This window comes from Hippocampus guttulatus, chromosome 1 (genome assembly GCF_054856545.1).
Source record: "Hippocampus guttulatus isolate MCC_2025c chromosome 1, RoL_Hgut_1.0, whole genome shotgun sequence".
Classification (NCBI taxonomy): domain Eukaryota; kingdom Metazoa; phylum Chordata; class Actinopteri; order Syngnathiformes; family Syngnathidae; genus Hippocampus; species Hippocampus guttulatus.
In genome coordinates this window covers 5,579,610-5,599,435 of record NC_141261.1, presented here as the reverse complement: position 1 = coordinate 5,599,435, position 19,826 = coordinate 5,579,610, and the positions used below count along the sequence as shown (strand labels likewise).

Below are 19,826 nucleotides of genomic sequence, written 5' to 3'. Positions count from 1 at the left end.
TGACCAAACACGGAAATAATGCCTCGCGCAGTGAGGTCGCACTTTCACTGAAGTGTTTTGATCCAAACATTTTTTGTTTCTTTTTCATTTATACCGTTTGAGCCAAGTTAATAGATCGATTTAGACTGAAACATGACCCAAGCAGAGAAAGAACAAGATAATGGAAAGGAAAAAGAAAAAGAGCGCGACAAAGAGAAGGAGAGGGAACAGCGAGGAGTGAAAAGACCCATTGCTCCACCAACCATCCCGGAGCCCCTCCAGGAGGTGAGTTTGCGAATCCCCTTTTCGTAGTGCTGTGCCATTTAGACAATTTTATACCCCGGTATATGTAATATGATGACGAGCTTTTCATCTTTCATTTTCTTCCAGCCATTTCAGAGCATTTAGAGATTTTCAAGACCTACAGGATACTGTAGTCATCGATGATATACAGCACACGTCAATTACCAAATGAAAGAATAGATTCTCTCCTTTGACTTCGGCTCGCCTTTTTCTGTTCCGTTATTATTAGCTCTAGACAAAAAGGTAGGTTGCAAAAAATGCTCCCAGTGGAGTCACAAACTGCTGATCTCATATATAAAATGGGACATCGATGTCATTTTCTGGTCGATGCGCATCACTAAAAGTTGTTCCCAAGTTTGAAATTTCCCGCGAAGTGGCACCAGGCGTCTCTCAATGTATCATTGATTCTCAAAATAGCTGCTGATGAATTTGATAATCGATTAGTTACAGATTAATCAATTAATTATTGTATCTCGAACGTCTATTTTACAGCAAATACAGAGCAATTTTGTCATCGTCATCCATCCTGGATCAAGGACTCTACGCATTGGCCGAGCGACGGACAACCTTCCGCTCACGATCCCGCACGTGATAGCACGCCGACACAAGCAAAGTGGCCAGCCCAGATATGAAGATACCTGGTTGCTCAGGGATGGTCTAAATGTGCGGCAGGTGTATGTAACCTGTAAAAATTGGATTTGTTGTTCTCACTGACCTCATTGCATCCTTCCTCATGCTCTGTGCCAGAAACCTGAAAGTAATGAACAGAGGCAGAACGGCCTTAAAATGGTTGACCAGGCCATTTGGTCCAAAAAGATGTCCAATGGTGTGAGGAGGACGCCAGTGTCTGCTGAGCAGGTGTGTGTGTGTGTGTGTGTGTGTGTGTGTGTGTGTGTGTGTGTGTGTGTGTGTGTGTGTGTGTGTGTGTGTGTGTGTGTGTGTGTGCGTGCGTGCGTGCGCGCGCGCGCGCGCGTGCGTGCGTGCGCGCGCGCGCGCGCGTGTGTGTGTGTGTGTGTGTGTCAAGAAATAGATCTGGACCAGGAAACCCAACTTTAAGACCACCAACAAAAAGTATGATCACATTATGGTGGTTGACGGAGCAGTTTAATACCTTTTGAACTCTTGTACCCACTGAGTAATTGTTGTGTACTGTTCTTCTCTCAACAAGCTTGTTTTCTGTTCTTTTTTTCTTTGGTCTAAAATAGGTGATTTGAGCAAAACCAATCCATGTTTTACCGCTGATTACTAAAATGATGTCTCTTTTTTTGAAAATGGCTGGAATTGAAAGTTCATAATGGAAAGAGTATGGATGAATGCCAGAAATGACAAGTCAGCCAACTGATAAATCACATGAACATCACATCAGTCATGCTTTAGAAACAACGCAGGGGTGCAGCGGAAAATCTTGACATGTGTCTCCTGTCTTTATTTAGGCAAGAGCATACAACTGTCAGATCCGTCCAGCCGTGCTAGACAGCAGCTCCAGGGTAAAGTGGACCAACACATCTCACCATCCCCCTTATTTGATAGGAGACGAGGTAAGTGCCAAGAGTCGTACGAAGAGTACGTGAAAATGAAGATGTTCAACATCACTCATTGTCTCCGCCTCTTCCCGCCATCACAAAATGCAGGCCCTGTATGTAAAACCAACCGACTGCTACAACATCCACTGGCCTATAATTCGAGGACAACTCAACGTGCACACCGGTCCTGGAGGCTCGCTCACTGCTGTCCTGGCTGACCTCGAGACCATCTGGAGTCACGTCATTCAAAAGAACTTGGAGATCCCGCTGAAAGACCTAAAAGTGGGAATGATATCATAATTTGTATTTTCTTTTTCAGTTATATATTATGTAGCAAAAAGTCTTGGGACGTAAGTGGTATGCTAGGTTCAGACGGAACACATGTCCTTCGGCCTTCATGTATGGCTTACGCTTGTTTGGGGGTGGGGGGTGTTGCTTCAAACGGAGAAGGGGAGGGGTTTCTCCTTCTGTGACGAAAAGTTTAAACATCGCTTGTAAATCTGGTGACTGGTGGTTGTGTACTTTGGCAGCTATTCCTTGGGTGACAGTTCAACCGCTGTAAAAACGTCAATACCAGTCGGCAAATTCATTGCTCATTCACATTTTTCCAAATTTTCATGATATTGCTGATAAATGAGACGACATGTAGATCAGAAATTTGTACTGCCTGCAAGCAGCAAAATAAACGTACAAATTTTAGGGGCCCTAATTTTCCTCCGTTTAAGGCAGTGTAGAGCCCTGGGATGGATCCTCAAATTTTGATTCATCAGGTTTACGAGGCATTTTGGGCGACTGGACTGTCCGAACCATTTGGTCATGATTTTATTTGACATTTTGCATTGTCAAATAATTGTGCACCAATGCAAGAATAGTCCATGCTTGAATGAGTTTGAGGCTGACAATCAAAACACCTTTGGAATGAACCACCGCAGAACAGATGATTCAGCAGGGCCTCTCAGCCAAATCAGTGACACACACACGCAGACAAATGCCGCAGGCAAACCAATTTTTTTTTCTCTTTTTCATTTGCTGTTGGTGGAGTACCGCAATACTTTTCTAGTACAATACTTTTCCAAGTGTATTTAATGAGGGCAACAGTTTACCACCCTCAAATCAGAAATCTAAACATTTGACGCATTTTTCTTGAGAAAATCATGTCTTTACATCACATGATGTTTTGTGACTGTTGCCAGTATTACAGATGCATCCTTTTGGTTCCTGACATCTACAACAGACAGCATGCCAAGGAACTGGTCTCCATGCTACTGGTTAATATGGGCTTTTCAGGTATTTCACATGTCATACTTTCAGGTCAGCCTCCGTTTCACAAAACTGTACAATTGTCTAATTCCCCCCTCCCCCATGTGTATTTGTGTGTACAGCAATTATAGTGCACCAGGAATCAGTGTGTGCCACATTTGGGAGCGGGTTAAGCAGCGCTTGTGTTGTAGACGTCGGAGACCAGAAGACCAGTCTGTGCTGTGTAGAGGACGGGGTTTCCCATCGGAACTCCAGGTGTTGAGAAAATTTGTACTTCGGGAATTTGATTGCGCCAACGTTTGTATTGACAAGTTGAAAATGTGTCATCACTGCACCTCGAAGTCATGGAGGCACAACTGCACGTCACTGCTCACCAGCAGCAAAAAAACAGCTTTGCCTACACTCGTGAGTCCCAGCCACTGTGCTGTGGGAAATACTGTTACATTTAATTGGTCTGAAAATGTTTATTTATTGACTTCACATAACATATCTTTGTTCATCTATATTGGACAGTAAAGTATAGCGACAGGCAGATCAATTCATTCACTCCCAAAGACATATTTCTGTCTTTTCAGACTCCACACATTCAATCCCAGGTACTCGTTTATTTATTTTCAACACTCTAGTAACCGCTGTCCCTGAAAAGGTTTAATGTAGGTGGGGGAAGCTCATAGAGTCATAGACTCAAAGTTACTTTCTTTTGTTGCCTGTGCATTAATCTAATCTCTTGACAATACTCTGTTGTATTTTTTCACGGAATAATATGTAATCGTGGGAAACATGTTTTGTTTGTATTTCTGTTTTCTAAATTCCATTGTGTCTTTTTTTCCAATTTCCAGATCATTCATACTTGCTAATGCTATTTTTTTTAAACCCTTCACAGGTTGTCTTTGGCATACGGTGGCGCAGACGTGACCCGCATTTTTTTCTGGCTCCTGCAGAGGGCCGGATTTCCGTACAGAGATTGTCAGTTGTCCAACAGATTGGACTGTCAGCTACTGCAACATATAAAGGAGACACTCTGCCATCTGGACCAGGTGTGTGGTTCAAAAATTACGTGTTTACCGTATTTGCCCGAATATAAGACTGTGTTTTTTGCATTGAAATAAGACTGATAAAGTGGGGGTCGTCTTATATTCGGGGTCTAGACATTATACCCATTCACGACGCTAGAGGGCGCCAGATATCATTGAAGCGAATGCTGAACTTGACCCCCCCCCGCCAAAGCGAACCCGTCACGAAGAATAAAAATAAAAACAGTGGTAGCACGAAGAAAAAACAACAACAGTAATAAAGAAAAGAGAAGAAAATAATAGAAGAGATAACAGAAAATGGAGAAACGTAGCAACAATCTGGAGAAAAGTGGGTCGAAGATCGGCCAGGTTAACCGGCAGCTAAGGAGAAGTTATGATGTCATTTACATTTCAAAAAGCAGAAGCCATTGATTTACCAATGTGATTGCATTTTAGTTTATGTATTTAAATGTTCAGATATTAAGGTTTGAATAAGGCAAAATAACATTCTTTTTCTCTCAAATGTATTATTATAATCATTTGTTTCAGATGTACTGTCATTATTTTCTGTATAAAATGAATTTGGTGTTCAAAAGGTCTTTTTTCAAACTTGAGTCTTGAAAAAGAGGGGGTCGTCTTATAATCAGGGCCGTCTTATATTCGAGCCAATACGGTATATTGTTGAATTGCGTACACGCACTGTTCAAGATGTTCTCAGCTTTATAACATGCAATATAAAATCACGTTTGATGCACTCGTTTTTGATTATTAAAAGAAATACAGTTCTAAGACAATGGATGTCGCCATTGTTGTTTACGTTGCAGTGTTTGTCTATCTTCTTGTATGCAAATCAATTAAAAACATTTTCCCTGGTTCCCTTGAGGACATAACTGGATTACAAGATCATGAATTCCAAACACGTTTCCCAGATGCCCCAGCTTTTCTCTTCCAGGTTCGCTTAGGGGATGAGAAATTACAGGTAGCTCAAGTTATTCCAAGTCCATTTTGTGTTGGCTTCCACATTTCTAGATTGATTTATTTGTTGCCTTGCATAAAATAGGCCCCCATGGCACTGTTCTACCCCAGTGCGTTTGGTATCGTCGGCCAGAAGATGACATCGTTGCAGTACCGTTCTCAAGGCGACTCCGAGGACCCTCATGATGAACTCTATTTACTGGCCACACACAGCAAACAAGACCAGGTAAAGACGGAGACACTTGTTAATCATTTAACCAATCCGTCAGCAGTTGGACTCGATCACTTAAGTGGGCCCTGAATATTTATTCTTCATTTTACCAAGAGTTGTTGGATAACTGATTCCAACTGATAGCATCCTACTTTTTGAGCACCTTTGGGTTGAGCTACAACAAAGGCAGTGAAAGCGGAAGAAGAAAATGACAAGCTGTGTGAAGATTTATGCTGCAATACTCAAGAAATGGGGGAAAATGCTCATTGTTAGGATTTAGAAAACCGGAGATCAAAAACTAAGATTTAGCTCAATTTTATTTCAAAATGTACATTTTCTGACTCAATACTACAATTCTTATTGCTAGCAGAAATGCAGCACACTGGTAATTACTACTTATGAAATTAATTGGTTCTGGAAAAAATTTCTTAAGTAGAAAATTTGGAAGTAAAGACGTATTTTCCATGTAAATGCCCTAATCTGTTCCAAGCCTCCCCCCCCCCCAATTTAATATCTGAATTAATGAGTATATTTTGTCACATCAAAATATGTAACAAATACATGTTACAATTACCGGTAGATTATTGCACAATAAATGAGAGGTGTGCATAATGTAAAAAACAAAGAAGAGAGTAAAGAATAAAAATGATGGTCATTTCACTTTTAACTGGGTCCTCATTGTTTTTTGCCCTCCTTAGTTCATGTTGTCTCTCAGAAGTGGTTTTTGTAAAGAATTGATCCAAGGACGTTTGCTTTTGTCGGCTTTTAACAATCCTTCAGAAAATGTCCAAGGCAAACATCAGCATCGTGAGCGATCGCCCGACCGGTGAACACCTTTTCTGGGTAATTCACACTTACGTAAAAGTATCGGAAGGCCTCATGGCCCGAGTGGCGAATGATGAGGACGCGATATAGACACATATCTATCTATTGATACACATTGACACATATGGTAGAGGTCCCTCTTAGTCAATGGGATGCCAGGAAGATGCTTGGTAACAGCCTTAAGTATGTTGCGTTCAGGAAACTCCAAGGTGCCAGTAGCAGCCCATACTGTATTTTTACTTTCGTATCTTGAAATTGCTTTTGTAACGAGGCAATCTTTTCCTGTTGAGGCGTTTTGTAAATTGAAAATCTCATATGAAGAGACGTTCATAAGTAGAGGTACCACTATATATTGCTAGTTACAGTAAATGTCATTTCTACAGTTCCTCATCCTTTTTTCTTATCATTTTTCCAACAGTCCTCCAAGTCTGCATCAGACCGCAAGGCGCTCTCAAGACAAGGCGGAGCTTTGGACGGTGACGCGAGTGGTCAAGGGGGAATCGGAGAAATGTCAGAACTTCCCAGGGGGAGCGGCGGCAGTGGAGCAATGCAGGGCGAGACAGATATCGGCGCCGCCCAGGGGGAGTGCCTGATGGGAGTGGGGGAGGCGGAGGAGCCCCTCTCGACACATCTCTCCAGGAAGACTGCAATCATGAACCAGTTTGAGGGCAAAGCGCTTGGCCTGGATAAAGCCATACTGCATAGTATTGACTGCTGTGGTAATAAAAACACTGGATGGACAAAGTATTAATACAGAGGGTTTTTTCGAGAGGTCAAGAGCTGTCTCGTTGTCTTTTGAAAGCCTCGGACGAGACCAAGAGAAAGATGTACAGCTCCATCCTGGTGGTGGGAGGAGGGCTCATGTTTCATGGCGCTCAGGAGTTCCTGCTTCACCGCATCATCAACAAGATGCCACCATCCTTCAGAAGGCTTGTGGACAGCGTGGAGGTTATCACGAGGCCAAAGGTAAAAAGTGGCCCCTCAGTCATCATGGGGAATATGTAAAGTTTAGTAGTTTCACAAAAAGAATTCAATTTTTGTGCAAATTCTGTGAATGCTGAAACGCTATTCAAAGCTTAGTTTGTTGACATGCTGTAGGACATGGACCCCCGACTGATATCGTGGAAGGGGGGAGCGGTGCTGGCCTGTCTGGACACAACACAAGAAATGTGGATCCACCAGAGAGAGTGGCAGCGCTTTGGTGTTCGGATGTTACGTGAGCGGGCTGCTTTTGTGTGGTGAAAACACAGAGTTTACAAAAAACGACTTTGGTGAGAATCTTAAGGAAAAGACAAAAAAAGAAACAATTTCTAATAAAATGTAAGTATGAAAGCTCAAACTCTGCTGTACACTTCCAGTCATTCAATAGCGCTGCAATGTGCACCCTGTTGAATAATGGGGGGGGGGGGGGGGGGGGGGGAGATTATGACTGAAAAAGTGGCAAGAACTGTACACCGTGTAGTCGACACAATTGGAAAATGAATACAGTTCTTGCTTGTATATTGAGCAATAATTGCTGAAAGTGAGGGGATTGATCAATAACTGCAACCAACCTGTTGGAAAAAAATGATGATGGGTTCTTTTTGAATTTTAAGTTGAATGCCCTTGATTTTCCACAGAACTCTCCTACAAAGTTAAAGTATCGCGCACGGGTCACCAACTTTTTTGTTTAACATTTTCAAAAGATCACTTACACAACAATCCTAGAAAATCAATCTCTTATCACTGGTGAGCATTTTTTTTTCTATTTTAATAGCGAGAGACTAATATGGTCCTTAGGGGCTAGTTGGGTGTCCATGGGCACCACATTGGTGACCCCCCCCCTGATGTAGAGCATTCTTAGTATTAATTAGCATTCTTAGTATTATATAGTATTAAATGGGAAAGAGGAGTGATGATGTCATTAAAGCTTTGGCATTTATGGCATGATCATTTCCAAGTCAACTTGAGTTCATGACATATTTTCAATTCTAAATCTCGGCCATTACACACTGTACAATACCGAAAAAAAATATTTTGGAATAGATTAAATAACTACACAAATTCAACTGTTTAGTAACATTTACTTATAACCTATTTTTTTTACATCCCGACTACAGTAACTTCTTCGTTGACTTAACTGCATAGTGTAGCTAATTCTCAAATAAATCCGAATGAAAATATGACAATAGTACAATAACATGTCGTTTGGATCAATCACACTTATTCAATTTGTTTTTAAAGAATATTTTAATGAAGTGGAGTATCGTATTTAATATATAACATCATATCATTAACATTAACTTGTCAATGGAGGGCAAAAAAAAAAGAAGCAAATTGTATTCTAAGATAAAAAAATAAAGCAGATGTACTTGTGCGATCTACGAACTGCCAGATCAGCCAACCTGGTTCCTATAAGTAGGAATTCCCAAAAAGGCGTCAAAAAGCTGCGGAGGCAGCGGCAACTCAAGAAGTGGGGCTTCACTACCGTGACCACCCGTCTATACAGTAGCTTGGCCCACGCCTACACACACCGTGTAGGCGTTTACCTGCAGAAAAGAATGCAAGGTCAATCCAACATCGATGCATCATTACATAGTCATATGATTAAAAAATTGAAAAATACGCACCTGCAGTCTAGTAACAGCCAATACAAGAGCTGTCTCACAAATTGTACCCTTACAAAATTTGTATTACTACTCAACTCATGCTTGATTTGTCTGGAGTAGTAATGAGTAATTTGCTTGTAAACAGTATTGCATCGTACCGAAACTGTTTCCAATTCTGCACCCTCTCGAAGTAAACATTACATAAAAACAAAAAAACAACTGCAATAATAAATAATGTGAAATGAAAACCTCTGTGATAGAGCCAATCAAAACGGAACATTATGGGCTATGTCAAGATACTCATTCTTAAATATATACACCTCATGTTGTGGCTAATGTGTTGGTGCATGTGAAACCTCACCTTCCTCATCCTCCTCCCCCCATTGGAGGAGGACTGGGCCCGCCACCAAAATTTATTCTGCCCATCCGCCTTCGGCCACCAGGGGGACCCGGAGGACTACATGAGAGAAAATGTAAAATGAGGCTTCAAATTTTCGATTTTCAAACCATATCGATGTCCTGGCTGCTCAGTACAATATGGGTGAAGCAATATGATGAAATAGTAAAATATTGTCTCTCATAGGTTTTAGCCAAGCAAGTCCTAAAATTGGTGACTTCAGTCTGACTCGAGTAAAGTCATGTGACTTGAGTCCCCAAACGGACTGGAATTTTGTTAAATGTTAAATTAGTTAATTTATGGTACAACAAGGATCCCGTTTGTGCTACTGGCACTTTTTTTTTTAGCTGTTGAAAAAATTCTGCCAAAAGCAGAACTGTAAGTACAGGGTATACAGGGATATACTGTAATGACAATAATAATGATAATTATGAAGTTTACATACCCTCTGCCATCAGAAAACCGTGACGAACCACTACGTCCATCTTTCGTCAGGTCAGGGTGAATTATTGTTTTAAAACTGATGGGGGAAAAAAAGTGTGCATGTCAACAGTTTTATATTGCAACTTAAGCATATGTTCAATTTGTAAATTGTATTAGTCCACGAGTTGCAAATGAAACTTTTACTCTTTCCTCCTTTTACACATGGACATAGGTGGTTTTACAGGGTGGCAAGGAGTGGCAGGCTGACACCCTTACCAAATGCCTTGAGCTTCAGTGGCCACACCTCAATGCCAATGAATCTATCAATAATACTTTAAAAATGTAATCCAACTTTCTTTATATTTTCTCCGTAGTGTGGATAAAAAGTGTGTTAAAATGTAATTAGTTATACACTTATAAACTGACTTACAAAAGGCCAAAAAACTCCACAGCTCCCCAGAACAGGTCGACCAGTAAAGACAGTCGCCATGGTGACTGGCTCCTGCTGTCCAGAACTTGACCTGGCAAAGACAGGGTCCAGATGCTTATTGTATTAATAAAGAATGGACATCCGACAGGATGTTGCTTCGGTCTGAACAAACAGGCATTGATGGCAATGTGGAGTTATTGCATTAAGGTCTTGCGAATCTTCCAAAAACTCTAGATTACAAATATTGGAACTAATCTAGAAGATGTTCCTTGTTAATATTCCAACTGAATACAATGCATTTTTGCCAGTGTGCAGAGTTATAATAAAACCAATGTCAGCATTCCAACGACGCTTGAATGAGGCGACTCTAAAAAATGGCCCAAAACGATCAACATAACACGAGACCTCCAGTGAGCATACACTGGCTGTTAAAGTAACGCTATACGTATGCATGACTGAGAAAGCAAAGCAATAGTGTTTGTTGTTTTGCTGTGCCGTAAAGGCAAATTAGCAAACAAGGTAGGTAGCATAGGTAGCCCCTATAAATATCAACTGCCAAACTTCCTATTCGCCTCAAACAGTTAAGACGTGGTATAATTTAACATTAAAACATTTTCGGATAAATTCTCAATGCATACTGTGTGATCGAAACATGTTTATGGTATAATCTCGCCAGAAGGTACCAGAAATCCACTCACCGTTCGACACGTACACCATCTTTAGGAAATAACAACATACTACGCACTTACGTAGACGACGTAAAATGTGACGTTTGCTTCCGGGTTCATAGGTGACGTAATACTCAGACAAATAATTAAACTACTTTAATTCTGTCAACCAAATAAATGCAAACAACCAAATAAATACAATCAGCGATGTTCTGTGTTGTTTTATCGCCAGTCCTGGTTTTGGGGATTTAAACCCAAACTAAATATAGCATTGGATTTATAGAGGAGGGGCAACGTGTAAGGGCAGGATGAGCAATTCTTCATTGGAATCCCGGAAAATCTAATTGTTCACCGATGACGACTAAACTGTGTTACGTAAAAATGTTGAGTTGCGGTACCGTACGTAGCCCTTTATTGAACCTTACATCGTGACGTGGTGGCAATGGCTAAGCTTTTTTTTCAATGGCACCACAGCAAACTTCCATGTCATTTGACCAAGAAAGACAGTGATTATTTTTTAATTTAAGCCAAAACCTAGCACAACGATTTTATGAATTAGAAAATACTATCCCCACCATATGTATGTCAGAATATTTTCTTAAGGTGGACAAAGTGATCGCCTGATATCCCCCCCGGCAAAGAGTAGCGTCAAGTTTTACATTAGCTATACATACAAGTTCATCACAAGTCATGGTGCGGGGTGCAAGGCTGAGCAAATCTATCCACGGCCAGGTGTTTGAGAGTCTTGCATGGACATGTAATGAAAGGCAAATAACATACATTCCATTTTACAGCTAACAAAAACCTGATTGAAATTGTTCCTCTCACGTATTTCAATTCATTTCATGAATTATTTTCCCCAAATTAAAAAGTGTAATATATTTCAAGACTGTATTGCCTACAGTTACAAGCAAGAAAGCAACAGCTCACCAACACTAATGAGCAAATAGGGGCTCAGAGTCTTTAGCGCAAGGGTACTGATAGTCATGGTTTGGTGCCAAATATGGATTTTGGGGTATACATCTCCTACAAACATTCATTCAGAATGATTGCATTTAGAAACAGGATCAGCTCTAGTGACTGGTGTTAATTCATTTTTACCAGGTGCAGTTTCATATCCAGCATTCTTACAGATATGCAACACGGGAGCACTATGTAGCAAAGTAAGCCCTTTATTGCAAAATTTTAAAACATTACAAAAATACCACAAAGACATACATAACGTTAAATGACACAATATTTGAACCCACAATCTACACACTTAATTGTTTGACAGCATTTTCCCTGTAAGGTATCTTTCCATTTAGCCAAGCTGGTGTTAAGTGTAAACATAAAACCCAAAACAAATGGTAAAACATTTACTCATGTCCCAAGAAAGTTTGTGGGCTCTAACACCGGAGCGTCATTGATGAAACCTTGCATGAAGTTATACGTCAGAGCCAAAAGTGGACTCAGTGGCTCGCTTTCAACAATTACAAACAGCATGAGGGCAATTACAACAAACACCACAAACTGGATGTGGATAGGGACCATTCGGCGCTCCATTTCTCTTCTCTCCAGAGTGGTGGGGCTTAATGGAGGGCGTGGGGAGTGAAACTCTACGGGCCTCCCAGCTGCACCCTTGATGGGCCTCCGGCAGGTGGCGCTATAACAAAAAGGAATGAGAGTGTGAGGAAGTCCCCCCCACCCCAAAAAATAGCCGTTCAAAATGTTTAAACGCTTGTAGAGTGGTCAACTTTAAAAAAAAAAATGGACTTGGGATAGGAAGTTTGAACACAATGGGGCTTTACAGTTAAACTTTTCAAATTTTTGATTTGCTCTTATGCCGATTAAATTAAGCTTTGCTTTCAAAAGTCTTTGTGAAGGCTGAGTGTCCATTTGTGTCACTTAGAACACAGGTGTCAAACTCAAGGCCTGGGGGCCAGATCTGGTCCGCCAAATCATTCTATGTGGCCTGCCGAAGCAATTGATGTGCATCTAACGTCATGTTTCTTGCTAAATGCCAACAATGCAAATGGACTTCACTTTTAAAAATGTTGAGATATTGCTTCCAATCCCTCTTTTAAAATAAAATGAACATTTTAAAACGAATTTAACATTACTGGTCCCCAATTTCAAAACTAGTCTTTCATAGATTTTTTTGTGCGTTTGTAATCTGAGACAACCATACATTTACCGGTATTTGACTTCACACTGTGAACTTCAGTTATAATGGCCCTCCGAAGGAAACCCTAACTACAATGTGGCCCGCGACAAAAATGAGTTTGACACCCCTGACTTCGAACTTACCTAATCATTGTGCTTGCAGGCTTAATGTTAGGAATCAAGCCATCTTTCATGGGGTCCTGTGGGAGCAAGAAGATCTAATTACCAACAAAAACAAGTTGCGCTGGAGGCACTTTTAAAAGGAAGGCCCAGAAGCAGCCAGAAAAGTCAAGAAATAAGATTTATGCATGATAAACCTGAACCAACAGTGTTGTCAGACAACAGCATGCTAGAGAAGCCTGCAAATAGGATGGATGCACCTTCGTTTCCCAGTTAGAATGGGACTCTTTGGGAGTGAAGTACAGAGACTGCCTCGTGTCCGTCACAAGCACGTCGAACTAAACGAAAAAAAAAACCATGTAAACAAGACTCAGTTTTCCACTTCAAGTCCAAGTCGGGGACGATCACTACTCACCTTGTTGGACTCAGTCCAAGGCTTGTGAACGTCACTCTCCTTCAGTTCACCGTCTTCAATCGGAGACATCCGTTTTTCCATCTGTAGTTTCGTTTGATTATAGTGGGGGGAAAAAATCGTTGCGTGAGCACTCCTGTGGAAACTCCCCTCACCCAAAAGGCAAACGCGTACCTTTTCAACCATTTCAGTGATGCTGAAGTTCTCTGGGGAACAGTTTGAATCTTGGCTTGATCTAGAGGGGGCCTGCCAGATTAAAAGCTATTACAATATATTACCGACCTCAAAACGAAAAGAAAAGGTGAGTACACACATCAAGCCACTGAGAGAAGCTAAGCCGGTGGTATAACAAGAGTTTTGAGGGTTGTTGGTTATCCTCCCCACCCACACCAAGAGATGTTCCTGTCTTTCTCCCCACTGATAAAACACAAAAACCAGTGACAGTAACTTGGCTCTTTTTAGTAACAAACTAACATTTCACAATTTAATCACAAAACTTTCATATAAACTATACGCACATAGGCTACAGACAAGTTAACTTCCTTTTACATTTGCACTTTTGTTTGTAAATCACCTTTGCAATACAGAATGAGAACGTTTTTCTGTGTGTGTTTTTTTTTTTTTAAACTATGAATACATAAAGAAAACTGACATCGACTGCCGGGTCCTTGTGGGACATTGCCGCTGAGCAGAACATTAGAATTCTTCTCAAATAATTTCAAAGTGTACCTCTGATCCTAATGTTGAATGTTGATCGAAGGCTGATGCGCCACTTTGCATCCCTTTGGGAATCTGAACAGCGCTCCCACTCTGTGTCGAATTAGAAACTTTCTTCAAAGTCGGCTTGCGACAAAGATTCTCATATCTTGAGGCACAAGCTGCAAAGCGCTAAGAGAGACAAGGCTCAAGTCAATTTCATAAAATAATGCTGGATTCAACAGGGGGCAAAATACATGAAAATAAAGGATATTGCGGGCAATTATTTACCCGTCTGGGTGAAGGTAAAAAGCGCCGCTGGTAAACGTGTGCATCTTGAGGGAGCACATCCACCTGTGGATAAAGGAAGTACAGTACTTGGCATCATTCAAGTTCAAGTCAACTTTATTGTCAAATGTGCACATACAGCACAGATGAAATTTCTTTCCTCTCAACCACAGAAGAGAGAGTAGCATTATTTATTGAGTCTCATGACCACAGCTGTATTAAAACACATTTTAAAACGATTTGGGATTTTTAGACTAAAACCCCACACCAAAAGACTTGCGTCATGGCCAAGTGTCCCAAAACCTTCGTCTGCGGCATGATTGTCAAACTTTCTCCCACCTGACTGCATTCTTGATCTTCCGACTGTTCGTCTTCCTGGTTTGATCCTTTGGAACATACAGGGGGTAAAAAACATCACTAAGGATGCTTGACAAGCAATTTAATGCAGTTAAAAAAAAACAAAAAACAAAAAAACGAAGTGGTGATTCAGTACCTGAGTCACTGTCTTCATTGCTGTCACTATCCGACTCTTTGGGACAAAACACAACTTTCTCCACTAATTTGAAGGTATCCTGTTTAGCCTGCAGCCTCCTCAGCTTCCTCTCATACACAGCCCTGGTGGAGCCTCACATAGACAAACATTCTTACTGACGACCTCAGCTGAGAAAGTGCTCATAAGGTTGGCAAAAACAAAAACAAAACAAAGCCACCTTACCCACTATTGGCCCAGCTTTGACCCCGTACACAAGTAGTGCAGCCTTCAGGTCATCATCAGTCAGCATATTCAGGTTATATTTCTGTCCATCTTTTGGCTTCTCTTCCTGCAAAGCGGTGTTACAGTGGAAGCGTTTAGAACCACTGAAATATCCACAGAAACAACATGTGAAAGTGCTTATCTAGGTGCTGCACGAAAATAAACAACAACTCCCGCCCCCTCCAAACAACAAACGAACAAACAAAAAAAAAACCTTACATTTCTCTAAAGCACAGGTGTCAAAGTCAAGGCCCGGGGGCCAGATCTGGCCCGCCCCATCATTTATCTGGCCCGCGAAAGCAAATAAAGCATGTCAAGTTCCATCATGCTTGCTAAAGTCTGAACCAAAATTTCAAATGGTCATATTTACTTTATTACACAATATTGGTTACCTCTTTTTCTTATCTTGCACTCGACAAATACTCAATACAGAGCCTATAAACAATACCAACACTAAAACTAATTAAAAGTGAAACAAAGCATTTAAAAAAAAGTTGCTCATAATTAAAATTAACTGAATGACAAACAACAAAAGTCAAAATGAAAAAAAGATGACCTATCATTAAAAAAAAAACAACAACATACAAAACGATTATTACCCTGGTTGAGTGAAAAAATGTCTAGCATGTTATTCACCATACCACATTTAACACCATTTTTTAACCGCAATATAGTTAGTTTCCAGATCAGCCAACAGTTGGCTGTCCCTTGATTTCTTTTACGACTGTTTTATGAGACAGATGGATGACACTCACCATGGTGGGCGGACCACCAAGATGGACAGTCTTTTGGGCAGCATGCACAAAACTAACGGTGCACGCTCTCCATGATGCCGTGCTGCAGCATGCATGAGTTGCGGTGATTTGATGACATCGCCCTGAAAGCGGTCTGATGAAAGCTTTGTGACATGGAAATGATGACCCAAGAGGACATGTCATTTACACTCTACCTCCATATCCGACCTACCAGTGGCAGTAAAGGAACGTGATGACCATGACGCAAAGTGTGGGCCTTGTCCCTCTTAAAAATGCATTCACAACCCCCCATAACTGAGAGACCTATTCAAAAGTTGGCTCTTTTGATTGAAGGATGACAGGTGCAACTACTTTAGCAAGAGTTTAGTTTGTTTTATTTCTCTCATTTCTGGTCATTTTTGCTTCATTCGTTAGTGTTGTCACAAAGCATCAGGACACCTTTTGAGCCAATGTTGCATTAAGATCGGACTCCAGTTTTTTCAAGGAGAAACTGGTTCATTAAGACTGGACTTAGTAAAGAGCATATAAACATAACGCGGAGGAATATAACCCAAAAAGGATGAACAAGTCTGAAATATCTTAAGTCTATTCATGGCAAACCAAAGGTAAATTTAATTTGCTTTTGTTTAGCATTCTGTTGTCCACGGTCTGATAAGATGATGCTGAGCAAATAATTTTGAAATATACTTTTGAATATTAAATGAAATGGGTCTACAAAGATTTCTGACAGGGCTGGAGAGGGGTTCGGGTTTTTCTGAATTTGCCACAATGCATTGCTGGCGGACATTATTTCTCCATTGTGAGACAAATAAAGTTTTTCTTATCTTAATCATACCGAATGGCAAAGCGTCATTTGTCATGCCTTGTACTTGCGTCATTATTGGCTGTAATGGTAGTTTGGCGTTGCCACGGTTGCAAAGCACAAAGATCACTGTCGGTTAGCATTCTCATTCGCATAAAGGGTGATGTGCTGTTGTTTCCCGTATCGTCGTTATGTTATCATACAAGCAGATGAGATTGCAACACCCCATGTGTTGCTTGAAGGTTTATAATGTACCCTAACATTGGTGCTAATTTTGATGAGCATATCTGCCCATCACTGTAAGATAGCATTTAGCTAGCTGTCAATTGTTTGACATGCCAGTTTGTCATTCCAAGCTGTTGTTTAATAATTTAGAACGACAAAAGAAAACACTCACTGTCACATGGTGTTCATCTTCATCCTCGTTAGAGAAAGCAGCTGCGTTCCCCTGGTAGAAACGTTTCTTGGACAAGTAGTCTTGTTCTATCACCTTCTTGGTGGCTATGGGGGGGAAAACAGAGCCCTCCCTCAACATTGGCATGTCAAATAAAAGTCAGATGCCAGATGGGTAAAAACAAACAGCCAGCAACGCTGCGGCTTGGCTCCCGCTCATTTGAAAACAGCTGTGAATAATGACTTGATTGACAGCTGCCTTAAAATGCAGGCCATCGTTAACGCGGCACCACATGTGAAAGGGGGTAACATTCATCAATTAAGCGTACTATTTGGGAATTATGGGCGAAGATCCAAAATGAAACGAAAAAGTGAATTATGATGAACGTTGGAAGTGGAAACACATGACTGAGATATTTGACTTTGAGATGAAATTCTTGGAGAAATCTAAAATGACAGATGAGCCTAATTTGACCTTCTCTTAACCATTCAGTGCAAATTTTCACAGGTTCTTTCTTGTTGTTTTACATGACAGGACACCTACTCCACCTCTTTTCCAACTCTTGCAAGTGTGTTGTAACCCGCCGCGAACACCGACACTCTAAGCCCAGAAAACAATTCTCTCGAAGAACAATCTGTGTTTAAAGCCTTAAAATGGCCAAGTGCTGTTGATCAATTGATGTCAAAATGAACAAAATGAATAAAACCACAACACACGTCTTGCTTGTGAAGCCTTTCATTTGATGTCGCATTCAAGAACACAAACAAATGCAACTTCGAAACAGCATAGCTGCAAAATCACATGAAAAATTGTGAAACACGTCGCTGTGGTAGCAACGGCAACCATGGATCATGTAGTTTGAAAGACCACGTACAACAATTTCAATTTCAGCCTTTCACAGAAAATAAAATGGAAAGATCAGTTCAGCTAGAAATTGTCACCATTGGTTATTTTAATGATTTAACCGAAATAAGGTCAACGGATGTCTTTTAAAAAAAACCCTCAGTAATTCCTGACAACAAATTATGAAATATTAGAAAGAAAACTACAGGAATTTATTTCCACTTGCGAAAATAAATCCGTCTTAAGTTGTATTTCATTTTCAAACATGCGAGAAGTTTTTTTTGGCCAAAACCTAAGCAGTATTGAGTTGAGTGTTATTAATAGCTGCAACCTCATGATGACACCCCTCTCCCCCAACTCCAAAAATGCCCCAAAATACACTTTCACAGTAACTACTAGCTAAATAAGAATTATTCAATACAAAAAACACTTATACCAAAATAAGAAGGCATTATAAATATTGGCAGTGCCACAACATGTCAGGCTACGTATGATGAAATGGCCAAAAACAGTTCTTTCACTCCTTTTGTTCTGTGCTGGACTCCGTGATTTTCTTGTCTTCATCACGTTTGTGTAAGCTGACCTCAGTGTCCAATAGCGAATGCCCAGTGGTGCCTTCACCCTCACCAGAAGCTTTCTCCACTGTGCTCTTCTTGGTCTGGCTTTTAACTTTTGGGTTCTTCCGCACCAGTGGAGTGTGTCCGTAATTGTTGTATACACTCATCACCTTAATGACCGTTCGACTTGACACGTCGCACAGTTTGGCCGTGTCACGCACCGACATGCCTCCCAGTTGAGAGCCAACTATTTGGCCTCGTTTAAAGTCTGTCAACTCACTCATTTCTGGATCCAGTGGTAAATCGGATGGATTTTCTTTTTTTCTCTTCTTGTTTTTTTGTTGCAAAGTCCTCTGTGGTTGAATTTCTTTCACTTGGGTGGAGATTGTTTGAGGTCAGGCTTAACTGTGGAGGTCTAGATGAAAGACAGAAACATGCAAAGATTTATGCAACGGTCCCTCAATTTTACTATCTAAAAAAGGCTCAGCCTCAATATAGGGTGCGAGGAGATGAACACACCTTGACTTACTCGTGACATAATTTACAAGTTTTTAAAGGTTATGAGTCAACATTTGTCTTTTTTTGTTTTGTGCTGCAAGCAAGCTGTTCGGATGAAGTGACAAACAACGACAGGCAATAATCGCAGCTGCAATATCAGCAATTAAGTGAACCGCACAGTCAAATAAAAAATTAAAACACCCACGAGGAGCATGGAGATGTTATGTTCTTCATTCAATTTAAATAACGGGACAGTGTGTTGATGGCCAAGAGCCCAAGACCAACTAAACGTCATGAAACGGAATATTCTGATCGTTGTTTTATTGTTTACTTCGGTGTTGCAACTGGCTGATATTGACGTTAGTGTAGTTACTGACATGCAATTTGGGCGTTTGCGCATGCAGATTGATTGTTTTTAGTCAGCATAAACACGACCATATAAGACATGTGCCACTTGAAATGTATATGGAAATAACACAAATAGAAACGTGGAAAACTTGACATCAATGGAAAGGTGTTGATTTATCAGCGGTTGTATTGGCTATTGCGATTCACGTGCTCTTTCTTATACCATAGTAATTGAAACCTATTTCCCGACGGATAAAAACAAAGGCTAGCATTAAGGTAGACGACTCAAATCCAGACGGATAGGGCATGATTCAACATCAGGGAATCACATCAAACAGTCAATATTCGAGCAATATCCGAAAGTCAGTGTTTGGTGCGTCATGTTTTCGAGCAGTATTTTGATGCTAACGGGAGCGCTAACCACAACGTTACCTTCCACCAAAATCCGTTTACTCGCGGTTAAAAGGATGATAATTCAGCTCAGAGTTAAAATAGGCAAACTAAACTTTGGCGTGCCGTACCGACAAAAGAATCCGTTTCAGCAGCTGGAAAAAGACGTAAACAAAACACCCGTTCAGTTCACTCAGCGAGCACGCAAAGAAGACTTCTACTATTGCTG

General features: G+C 40.8%; 3 protein-coding genes across 6 annotated transcripts; 1 reads left to right on the top strand and 2 right to left on the bottom strand.

The window, feature by feature from the left end:
• The first annotated feature begins 9 nt into the window (after nt 1-9).
• On the top strand, nt 10-7,428 carry actr8 (actin related protein 8). 3 transcript variants are annotated; one of them, XM_086105868.1, is made up of 14 exons: nt 10-264; nt 775-945; nt 1,030-1,140; nt 1,716-1,820; nt 1,914-2,087; nt 2,999-3,092; nt 3,188-3,320; nt 3,949-4,102; nt 4,962-5,057; nt 5,139-5,279; nt 6,045-6,107; nt 6,508-6,808; nt 6,892-7,055; nt 7,188-7,428. In XM_086105868.1, the coding sequence occupies exons 1-14, from the start codon at nt 133-135 to the stop codon at nt 7,329-7,331; spliced, it is 1,983 nt and encodes a 660-aa protein (XP_085961994.1). In that variant the 5' UTR covers nt 10-132; the 3' UTR covers nt 7,332-7,428. The 3 variants fall into 3 exon arrangements, with proteins under 3 accessions (XP_085961994.1, XP_085962004.1, XP_085962012.1); XM_086105886.1 differs by having other exon boundaries at nt 132-264; nt 370-945; XM_086105878.1 differs by lacking the exon at nt 6,045-6,107.
• Nucleotides 7,429-8,299: 871 nt separating this feature from the next.
• Nucleotides 8,300-10,684, bottom strand: selenok (selenoprotein K). Of its 2 annotated transcripts, XM_086105850.1 has the most exons (5): nt 10,626-10,684; nt 9,928-10,018; nt 9,520-9,594; nt 9,039-9,134; nt 8,300-8,617 (listed from the first exon to the last, which is right to left on the bottom strand). In XM_086105850.1, the coding sequence occupies exons 1-5, from the start codon at nt 10,642-10,644 to the stop codon at nt 8,614-8,616; spliced, it is 285 nt and encodes a 94-aa protein (XP_085961976.1). In that variant the 5' UTR covers nt 10,645-10,684; the 3' UTR covers nt 8,300-8,613. The 2 variants fall into 2 exon arrangements, with proteins under 2 accessions (XP_085961976.1, XP_085961984.1); XM_086105858.1 differs by lacking the exon at nt 8,300-8,617 and having other exon boundaries at nt 9,035-9,134.
• A 1,201-nt stretch (nt 10,685-11,885) lies between these two features.
• LOC147210149 (lamina-associated polypeptide 2, isoforms beta/gamma-like) lies at nt 11,886-18,588 on the bottom strand. Its single transcript, XM_086129237.1, has 12 exons — nt 18,388-18,588; nt 16,965-17,114; nt 14,972-15,077; nt 14,750-14,881; nt 14,596-14,642; nt 14,260-14,322; nt 14,002-14,160; nt 13,447-13,518; nt 13,276-13,356; nt 13,121-13,198; nt 12,885-12,940; nt 11,886-12,240 (listed from the first exon to the last, which is right to left on the bottom strand). The coding sequence occupies exons 1-12, from the start codon at nt 18,586-18,588 to the stop codon at nt 11,958-11,960; spliced, it is 1,428 nt and encodes a 475-aa protein (XP_085985363.1). The 3' UTR covers nt 11,886-11,957.
• Between the last annotated feature and the right edge of the window lie 1,238 nt (nt 18,589-19,826).

Bases quoted from the DNA above. Each gene is read 5' to 3' on its own strand.
- actr8 (XM_086105868.1), top strand. From the start codon at position 133: ATGACCCAAGCAGAGAAAGAACAAGATAATGGAAAGGAAAAAGAAAAA. The intron at 3,093-3,187 runs GTATTTCACATG...TTGTGTGTACAG, and splicing joins GGTTAATATGGGCTTTTCAG to CAATTATAGTGCACCAGGAA. The intron at 6,809-6,891 runs GTAATAAAAACA...GTCTTTTGAAAG, and splicing joins GCATAGTATTGACTGCTGTG to CCTCGGACGAGACCAAGAGA.
- LOC147210149 (XM_086129237.1), bottom strand. From the start codon at position 18,588: ATGTCGGTGCGTGACACGGCCAAACTGTGCGACGTGTCAAGTCGAACG. The intron at 15,078-16,964 runs GTGAGTGTTTTC...ACCGCTTTGCAG, and splicing joins AAGATGAACACCATGTGACA to GAAGAGAAGCCAAAAGATGG. The intron at 14,323-14,595 runs GTGGGAGAAAGT...CTTTATCCACAG, and splicing joins AAGATCAAGAATGCAGTCAG to GTGGATGTGCTCCCTCAAGA.